The sequence below is a fragment of the Pelmatolapia mariae genome, linkage group LG1, assembly GCF_036321145.2.
Source record: "Pelmatolapia mariae isolate MD_Pm_ZW linkage group LG1, Pm_UMD_F_2, whole genome shotgun sequence".
In the NCBI taxonomy this organism is placed as follows: Eukaryota; Metazoa; Chordata; class Actinopteri; order Cichliformes; family Cichlidae; genus Pelmatolapia; species Pelmatolapia mariae.
This window is the reverse complement of record NC_086227.1, coordinates 14750213-14760970: the sequence shown is the minus strand read 5'-3', so window position 1 is coordinate 14760970 and position 10758 is coordinate 14750213. Positions and strand designations below refer to the sequence as shown.

Below are 10758 nucleotides of genomic sequence, written 5' to 3'. Positions count from 1 at the left end.
GGAGCAAAACATGATTTCTGACTTATATATACAGCCAGGAGTAACCCCTCCCCCAAGTTCTCCACCAGTCTACACTTTCATATTTTGTGGAATTATTGTTTTTAAGATGGAGCTATTGAATTTGTGAGTTTATTAAATTGAGTCTGAGTGTTTAACCCGTTAACATGTACTATACAGCATTTTAGTCCAGTGTACTAAATGTTTTTAAAGTGCTTTAGAAACTTTTTTCTTGGATTTGCAAATTTGCAATTGCTGTATTTTTGAAAATGTTTAACATTGAAAAAAATCCCTTTGATCCAGACAGCTATATCATGTATTAACTCAGTAACTAAAACCTCAGTATTTTAAAAGTAAGCTTACCTTGTTCAGAAATCAGATGTAACACGCTGTTCTAAGAATCCTTCAGAGACAGTAATGCCAAATAATACTTTTTTCTGCCAGAAAATGTGTATTTGATGCAAAAGACTGCTAGCTTGTTCGTTTCTCAAAAAGTGTTCATGGGAGTGTAAAATGTTCAAATATAGTTTTCAATAAAGTTTTTTTAATCCACTCTAAAAAAAATAAATACTCAAGCATTTGCATCGTGGTTTTATGAACGAAAAGTGATTGAAGTAAAGAAATTGTAGTTAAAAAAAAAAAACTACACTCTTTACAAATTTAGCTGATTAAATACAATAAGAGGTTTTTTTAACAGAACTTTATTGAACAAGTGAAGACACAAAGCGAAAGGTCATTTGAAAAAGACATTTTTCAGCAGTAACACCATAACAGAATATCTCATATCATAGCAGCACAAACGCTAATTGTACCTGCACAAATCAGCACAAACGTAGCACTAAAAAGTAGACCATTTTGGTTTGTTTTGGAGCAGTCTGGGGGGATGGTGACGTCATCAGCAAAAAATATAACTTTTAATATCTCGGAAACCGTATCAGCACAAATGCTAATTTTACCTGCACAAATAAGCACAAACGTAGCACTAAAAAAGTAGACCATTTTGGCCCGTTTTGGAGCAGTCTAGGGGGATGGTGACCTTTGAATGACCTATAAAATAAAGTTTAATATCTCAAAAACCGTAGCAGCACAAACGCTAATTTTACCTGCACAAACGTAGCACTAACCGCTCCGCCTATTTGCCTTTACGTTTCAAGTGGGTGGGGGGTCAGCTTCACTCTGCTTTCTAGTTAGCGCAGAGGCCCTCTGGTTTTCGGTTTGTGTCACAACGTGAACTAATTTGCATAATTGACGAGGAAAACCCACGTGAGCGGAGATTTTGGAAAAATTTGTCAATGTTGGAGTCGAGTAGGCCTACGAAAGGTTGGCCAAAACTAACTTGCAAAATTTTGAAAAGCTGTTACTTACAAAGACGTATATATTTAAATGTTGTTTTAAGTTTTATTTATTTACAAAGAAAAACTCTGCTAATGTGCATTATAGACAGTGTTGGGGAGTAACGGAATACATGTACCGCCGTTACGTATTTAAAATACAAAATATGAGTAACTGTATTCCGTTACAGTTACCGTTTAAAAAGGTGGTATTTAGAATACAGTTACTTTGTTGAACTAAATGGATTACACAGCGGTATTTTCCTGTTTCATATTGTGGCGGGTCAGGACTGTTTGGGTTTTGTTTGACAGCTATGTTCTGTTGTTCCAGGCGGCAGCGTTACGGTTGCCATGGTTACAGGGCGACGCACGCTCTCTCTGCGACTGTGTGTTTCCTGGGTGAGAGAGCGCCTTTTTGTTGTTGTTGTTGTGCTAAGCTAATAGGCAGAATGCTACAGGCATAGCCCTAAAGAATTTAGCCTCATGCGCAGTGTAGTCCGTGCTGCAGGGAGAATGGACTGCCATACCCGTTATGTGTCTGTGAGCGCGAGGAGGGAGAAAAAGGAGAGTGGAAAAGTACGAGATATCATCGAGCAGAAACGGGAGCTGGAAGCATGTAAATATAATAATAACCACTGCAGCCAAGAAGAGAGCCTGACGAGCGCAGTTGTAAGTAAGCTATTAAGACTTGACTGTACACCGTGTTCGTGTTTTCCTCCGAAACAATAAGTTCCGTTGGAGCAGCCTTTCAACGCCTCGCTCTGTCTCAAACTTGACCCAGACAACAAAGTAAAGCTATTTTTCGGCTACGAGCCCGACACAGAACCCGATGTATTAGCCAGAGGTCCCTTTACTACGGTTCGGAGCCGCGGACCTTCAGTAATAGTCAGTGTTGGGTAAGATACTTTAAATTAGTAACTTAGTTACATTACTAGTTACTTCTATCAAAAGTAACTCAGTTACTTCAAGTTACTCGTTACTTTCAAAGTAACTAGTTACTAAGGAAAGTAACTTTGGTTTTACTCAGAATTCTCTTGTTAATGTGTTGCTTCCATAACTTTGCCAGTCTTCTAGCTTGCTTACTTGCCACAAGTGCACTGTGCCACCTACCAATAGAAAAAAAAAAATGTGCATATTTCCATGAGAGAAATCCCACGCCTGGACCGTCATTGACCGCTGCCATGATTCTAGCCTACGTCACAGCGTCATGTGCGCTTTTTACATCCAACACAAAAACTGCAGTCGTGGTGCTTTCGATTGTACTCATAACTCGGAAATTCTGCCTTCCGAATAGGAAGATGTAGGTAATACCAGACTGCAGATGAGCTGCATACAGGGCTGGTTTGGGACAAAAAATCGGCCCGGGCATTTTGACTAGAGACCGGCCCGCCATTATAGGAAAAATCATAAAGCCTTTGAATGAAAACAAACGCTGTTGTGACAGTGATGTACACTGTTTTGATGGTATATATGTATCAATCTATCAATCGTTTGTTGTAAGATTCAGATAATTATTTTTTAAAAGCTAGACATTTTAAATGAGAATAAGAAAGTACTTCTTTGTGCCCCCCTCTCCCTGTTAATGCCCTACCTGGCCCCCCTGGCAAAACTTTGCTAGATCCGCCCCTGCACAGTTACCAGCTGTCAGCTACTTAGAAAAGGATCCTGGTGTTATTTGTCTCTCAGAAACAGTTACATGTCACCTAAAAGGTAAACCTGTTTCTCCATCACCTGTTCAGCTCTGGTGACTCAGTAAGGACATCTCCTAGTTTCATCTTCATGTTTCCCTCTTACCAGATAACCAAACCGATATCATGACCAGCAGCTTTCACAGCTGTGGCTCCAGCAAACATCAGCTGATACTAGAAAGTAATATTAAATAAATTCTAACAACAGCTGATCAAGCTTAAACGTACTGCTGTTGTTTAACGACGACATCCGCTGGTTTCCTCTTTCTGGCGCAAAGTGGGCGATAAGCAAACAAGAGAGAAAAGCTGATCAGCTGATCATTGATCAGTTTCATGATTGAAGTAGAAACAGGAGAGGGAGGGGGAGAGAATGAGAGAAGAAGAGGCAGCTGTGCAGCTCCAGCTTTGTGTCTTTTTCATTGTAGCTGAAATACCGGACGAATTGAGTTCCTTTTCACCTCAATACGAAACGCGTAATATTTTCTCTGAATACGAAACGATTCTGTTTTTTACGGGATGGTTGGCAACTCTAATAATTAACCTTACGAACAAAATAAAGTTCAACATCATTAACATCATAGCACCCGCCCAGCTGTATAGAAACTCTATCATGCTAGCTAGTACGCAGTACGGAAAAAGTCAGCATAACGAAAATAAACTCCACCTAAACTTGGTTTATATCTGACCCAGATAGACTGCAGGTCATAACTTCTTACCTGAAGTTCAGTTCACCTGACACTCAGACAAGCAGCCGATGCCACACGCCTGATAAAATCTGTATCCCTCCATAACTTTTGCTGTGAAGAAGAAATCCTCTCCAAAGTTACTGTAGTTATTGGTTATACTGTGATTGATTTTGCAAATAAACTCCTTCGTGATAGCTTCGCTACAAAGTGTAAACCGAGTGTAAATTCACCGGAGAGCGATGTGTTGCCATGATCGCGTCTGGTTTTACAGTATTATAGTATCAAAGTCTTTTTGTAGACAAAGTATTCCCAGCAGGTTATTTCAGTGCACAGTTTAAAGTAAATTGTGTTCCACACGGCACATTACAATGTCACGAAACTAATATTAAATTCATCGACTCTGCTGTTTTCCAGCTTTTACTCTTTATTGCGTCGACTGCAGATCAGTGACAAGTAGCGTACAGAACGGAGCTGGGCAAGTGGCTCCTCCTACTTTGCGCGCTCTCGTAGATTGGGAAACAATTTTTGCCGGGGGTAACTACTTTGGCACAACGAATCGTCTCGTATTCAGAGAAAATATTACGCGTTTCGTATTGAGCTGAAAAGGAACGCGATTTGTTCCGGACTTCAGCTACAATGAAAAAGACACAAAGCTGGAGTTATTCTGTGTCTTTATGCTGCACAGCTGTTTCTTCTTCTCTCATTATCTCCCCCTCCCTCCCCTGTTGTTATTTCAATCATGAAACTGATCAATGATCAGCTGATCGGCTTTTCTGTCCGCAAGTCCCGTCTCTCTTGTTTGTTTATCGCCCACTTTGCGCCAGAAAGAAGAAAGCAGCGGAGGTCACGTTAACAACAGCAGCACGTTTAAGCTTGATCAGCTGTTGTTAGAATTGATTTAATATTACTTTATAGTATCAGCAGATGTTTGCTGGAGCCACAGCTGTAAAAGCTGCTGGTCATGATATCGGTTTGTATATCTGGTGAGAGGGAAACATGAAGATGAAACCAGGAGATGTCCTTACTGAATCATCAGAGCTGAACAGGTGATGGAGAAACAGGTTTACCTTTTAGGTGACATGAATGAGTTGAAGGGAAGTTATGAACTGTTTCTGAGAGACAAATAACACCAGGATCCTTTTTTACGCAGCTGACAGCTGGTAACTGTGCAGGGGCGGGTCTAGCAAAGTGTTGCCAGGGGGCCAGGTAGGGCATTAACAGGGAAAGGGGGCACAAAGAAATACTTTTCTTTCTTATTCTCATTTAAAATGTCTCGCTTTTAACAAATGATTATCTGAATCTTACAACAAACGTTTTCATGTGATGTAAAATGTATAGAAATCCATTACTGTACATAGTAATTTTTTCTCAGGGTCCCATCATAATTTCTTCAGAAATAAGTACTGTATATGATGCCAGTATTTTCCCACATTTTCTAGATTCTGTACCAGTACTGTGCAAAATGCCATCAAAAAGTCAATTAAGTTTTATTCTTTCTCACCTGTCTTTCTGTCTCCTTTCACTTTTTAAAGGTTGACATGTTAGAAAAGATATTTTGCCCTGCCATGCTGTTTATTGATGTGGTAAATGAATAGTTTATGAAAATATCTCTAAATCTGTCATTTATTATTTTTAATATTCAGTAATGGTCATGTCTCACCTCTAGTCTTCTCTGTCTTAATTTCAGGTTTCCACCATGTGTTGTAGATAGTTCAGGAGGTTAACTCAACCAAGCAGTCTTTGGGTTTCTGTACTGTTTAGAATGCCAGCATAGGGAGGATGGTGTATATTAGGAGTGCAATGATACACAAAATTCACGGTTCGGTTCGATACTTTGGTGTCATGGTTCGATATTTTTTCGATACAAAAAAATGTTCATTCCTTTTTAATTTGTCATTTATTAAAATTATAAATATATATTTTAACTCAAAAGTACAGATTTTAAATGTAATGTTGCTGAAACAGCAAAATAATTAAAAAAAATAAATCTATCTGATCGAGAAATTACTCATCTTTGGAAAAGAGAGTTTATTACAGAGAAATGGCTCTTTCCAAAATAAAAGCTATACTATACACTTCTTCTGGGCTATATTCTCAGCAGCATATTAAACATATCAGGTCCCCATAACGAGAATCATGTGCTAACGGCTGTCTAAATGACTCGGGTAAAGTTTGTAGCATGCGTGCTTGTTGTTTTTGTCTGTTTCCACTTGTCTTTGCACTAGGATGATGTCGGCGTAAATGTGCAGTCATATTCATTGTGTTCCCACTAGTGCTGTCAGCGTTAATCTCGTTAAAATGACATTAACGCCATAACGCCGCAAATCTCCGTTAACGAGTTACCGCGGATCACCCCGTGTGTGGGGCTGGACGGCGTCAACATGTTAACGAGCAAACTGCGCTGACGCACTAGTTCCCACCAATGCAATTGAGCATTGTGTGGCACATCCGACATACTGTTTTACTTTTGTCCATGACGCGCTTACCATCAGGGTCATACTTCACATGAAAACCAAAATAGTTCCAAACACCAGATCTGAATGAGGGTGGGGGAGGTTCAATTTCGGCTAGCGTTGAGGCAATTGCCATGTTGCAACGAGCTTAACTTCTGTCTCGCTAGCTTGCGCTGCGCTCGACAGTGCAGCCTAGGCGGAGTAGTCAAACGCAGATCCACTGAGCTCTCAACACAGACAGCATCGTCAGAAGAAAAGTTGATAAAATAAATTAAAAATTTAGTATTTTTAGATACATATGCGTGCCGAACCGAAAGCACTGTATTGAACGGTTCAATACCGATACGAGTATCGTTGCACCCCTAGTTATATGTATCAATCTAGTTATTAGATTGATACATATATGCCAACAAGACAGTGTATATCACTGTGACAACAGCGTTTGTTTTCATTCAAAGGCTTTATGGTTTTTCCTATACCTGGTCAAAATGACCGGGCTGATTTTTTGTCCCAGTCCAGCCCTGCCTTAGATCATACACCCCTGGGAGAGCCCTCAGCTCATCAGCCCAATTACTCTTGGTACAGCTTAGATCTCGGCTTAAGACCAGAGGTGACCGTGCATTTGCCCTGGTTGCTCCTAATTTGTGGAACAACCTTCCCATTGCTATTCGTGCGTCCAACTCCACTTATATATACACACATTACAGTACTTATTTCATCTTCAGTTAATTCATTCAAATCATAAACACACAAATGAACTTTAGATAAAAATAGTAATAACAATATGTAAACAGATCCAGTGCACAAATAATTTCATAAGACAGTCTGTTCACATTTCTTTATTTGTGGGCTTTTTGCTTTTCTGTTTTCCCTGATCGTTGTTACGCCTTTGTGAGTGAGGCCGATATTGTTGCACTATGTCCGTCTGGTCCTCGAAGAACTGCTTGACCTAAGAAAAAGACAGTAGGGAGGGGTGTGTTACAATCTTCATTTTAATGTTTTACTGTCAGCTGCTCACTGTCTCTGCTCTGTGAAGGTACACACCTGCTCCAGCTGTTTCTCAGTGTCATTCACATCCACACCTTCCTCTCCTCCTACCTGGCCACCAGTCATTTCATACAGATTTAAAATTGACATCTTAATCTGTCCCAGCTTCAGTGTTTTCCTGGCAGCTGTTTCCTGTATGTTATTCCATTTCTTCTCCTGCATGAACACAGGACAACCAGAGTTCATTCAGAAGACGCCAACATCTAAGGCCGTCTTAGCACTGAAGCTGGGATTTTGATCCAGGATTATGTGTCATACCCATATTAGACCTTCAGAGCAAGTTTTCTCCAGCTCGGTCTGGAGCTGAGACAGCTGGTTGTTCCTCTGCAGCAACAGCAGGTTGTGCTGTTGCTCCAGTTTCAGCAGTGCTTTTCTCTGCTTGTCAGCCTGCTCCTGTGCCTTACTCTCCCTCTCAGAGAGCTGGCATCTGAAGTGGAGGAGACTCTCTAAATGATCCGTGAGCGCCGCCACATCTTCAAACTGTAACACAATTACACTCTCATTAAGGATGTAGCCCGAAAAGCAAATTACCATCTATTTCAAACATGCCAGAGTTTGCCTGGGATCTGAAACAAATCCACGGCTATCATCAGCAATCGTTACCCCAAATCCCAAAAAAGATGGGACGCTCTGTAAAATGCAAATACAAACTGAATACAGTGATTTGCAAATCCCATAAATCCATATTTTGTCTGTGTCTATTTTGTCTTAATCTATTTGGAAACAAGGAAGCTGCAGCAATTTCAGGAAAATGTTCCTCAAGGCTTGACTATATCATGGTCTACAGAACATATCAACAAAAGATTCAGCAAATAAAGAGAAATCTCTGTGTGCAAGGGACATGGCTGAAAATCATCATTGGGTGCCTGTGATCTGTTCCAACAACGTGGCTTTGTAGTAGAAGAGTCTGAGTGCTTAACCGGCCTGCCTGCTCAATGACCGAGGCCGGCTGGGCAACTAAAATCCTACATCAGACAAGAATGAGACATTCAATTCCCAAAATTTGAGGAAATGCTCTCCTCACTTCCCAGACATTCACTGATTGTTGTTAAAAGACAGGATGCTACACACTGGAAAAAGTGACTCTGCCCAAACTGTTTTGCCATGTATTCATGCCATCACATTCAAATTGAGCTGATATTTTTTATGAGACATTCAAATATCTCACTTTAACCATATATGTTAAAAACAGGCATTAAAGCATCAGATGATGTACCGAATTGAGATTAATATTTGTCACATTTATTGTAATATTGTATTCAAAAGCTACAGTACCTTAGTTATTTTGAGCAGCTGCTCCATGAGATCTCTGTACACAGAGTGTCTCTTCACCTGATGCTCGAGCTCCTGTTTCTCCTCAGTCAGTTTGGCAAACTGCTCCTTTAGCCTCTCTATCTCTGCCTCTTTTTGAAGCACCCTTTTTCTCTCCTGCTCTGCTTTCTCGATTACTCGATTAGCTTCCTCATCCTAGAAGCAGATTGAGGACCTTACTTTTTTTGTTCCTCCCATAACATTTATAGCATGTGACGTGATCTCCTGTCGTACCTTGTGATACATGTCAAAGCTTAAATGCAGGTCCTGTATTTCCTTTATCTTCTTGTGCAACTCCTCTTCACGCTGTTGCAAACTCTCCAACACCTACATAAACCCACATAATAGGGTAAAAAAAAATTAATTATCCCAAAATTTGTATGAGACTTTTGCTACAAGAAGACAAGCATGTCGCAGTTCTGGGCTGTAATGAAAGTACAGTTTAGAGATACTTATATTTTACTTGCAAATCTGAATTCTTATGCTCCTACTCTTCTTCTTCCCTCTGAAATTATGAGCATGGGTAGCAAAATTAAGATATTTGTATACAAAACAAATCAAGTGCTTATAAAATTAGTTGCTGTACATTAAGTTGCACTGTTTAAAACAATTAAGAGAAACATTTGATCATTACAGTAAAACACAAAGTCAGTTAAACTTAACGATCTCCATCTGTCCAGTTAGGAAGCATAAAGCAATGTGAATCAATTTCACCTGCTTTAGCGCAAATGAAAATGACAACAGGTGCACTGGAGAGGCGCACATACAGCTCCTCCAACATGTGTAATCCTGGAGGAGCTGCTCAACCAGTGAAACCTCAATGGGCTGAAGGAACCATCTCATGCAACCACTAGTGACAAGGACACTAGCAAAAACTAAATGTACAGAAAAATCTCTCAGGAGTAAAGAGAGAGCAATGGCCTGTGACCTCCACCTGCAAGCTGCATAGACGTTTAAATTCATTAGTGTTGTACTGCAATGAATGAGCCCTTAAGTCTTTTAAAGATTATGGCACTTATATGAAAAGTTCCTGATATATCATATAATATAGTCATACACTTTTACAGCAAATAGATTTTATTTATTATTTAGAGTTTATTGTTAACAATACTGAATGATGGGACAGCCCTGCCACTGCCTTTAAGTGGCAGATAACTGGCTGTTTAGATAATTGTTTAGGAATGAATAGATGCTCCCAATAAAGTGCTCTTAATTCGTTTGATTAAACTTAAATACATTTGTTCGTTTTTAAGATAAGAAATACTTAAACATTCAGTATTGTTACAGTGCGTTGGTAAAGTTCACGCTACCCTTCAGACTGATCGTTCAGCTATCGCGAGAAGTGACTGCCTCGCGTCTCGAGAAATAATTCCGCACCTGTTTGCTTTCCTCGTACTTAGCTTTGAGCTCTTCCTGCTCACGCTGTAATACTTGTAGCTCTACGAGGACATAGCTACTGTCGCGTCCCGCTGCTGTCCACATCCTGTTCACACACAAGCAGCGGCAGAAAGTTAGCAGCACTGACCGCTCAGATTGATGTTGGCTGGGCTTCACTCCCTCGGATGGCAAGAAGCAGCACACAAACTCACCGTGAAGCCGACTCCTCAGGCGTTAGCTGCGAGAACATGACTTTATGTTTTCTTTTCAAATTTCAGCCAGAGTAAGCCGTATGGTCTCCAAGTTTTACTCTCCTTCCTGCAGAAGACTACATTCGAAACTTTCTAACGACACACGCCTCTGTAGCGTTTCTATGGTAACAGTACTGGGAACCCTTAAAGGCGCAGGACTCCGCGGCAGCGGCTAAAGTTGGTCCGGGCCCAAAATGTCATGACCAGAAACACTTGGTAGCTAATTACTTCCATCCACACCAAACCTTTAAGATCCATCCATGGCGTATGTTGATGTCATATTCCTTTGCAGCCATGCTTCATTACAGATGAGAGTTGCTCAACAGCATTCCTGACATTTCACAAGCTGTGAGTGGTCACTGAACCCTCCCATCACAAGCATGCAGTGAAGGAGCTCACATAAACTCACAGAATAATAGCTCAAAAAGTGGATTATTCCCTTCCTATTAATATCTTAAGAATTACAAATTGTATCCAAATCTTTCACTTGGGTAAAAGTGCAACAGTAACGTAAACGTGCTACATCACGGCCACTTTTAAGTAAGTATTAAGTCTTTATCAGAAAAAATTAAGACATAAAGGGGAACATTTCATTCTTTGGCCCAGAGTAGTTCTAC

At 40.3% G+C, this 10758-nt stretch overlaps 1 protein-coding gene across 1 annotated transcript; it reads right to left on the bottom strand.

Annotated features, from left to right (window-relative positions):
* Positions 1-6984: 6984 nt before the first annotated feature.
* Positions 6985-10251, bottom strand: LOC134637495 (coiled-coil domain-containing protein 42 homolog). The gene is made up of 7 exons (XM_063487977.1): positions 10103-10251; positions 9891-9996; positions 8748-8840; positions 8478-8669; positions 7461-7682; positions 7200-7358; positions 6985-7104 (listed from the first exon to the last, which is right to left on the bottom strand). The coding sequence occupies exons 1-7, from the start codon at positions 10138-10140 to the stop codon at positions 6985-6987; spliced, it is 930 nt and encodes a 309-aa protein (XP_063344047.1). The 5' UTR covers positions 10141-10251.
* Positions 10252-10758: the final 507 nt, after the last annotated feature.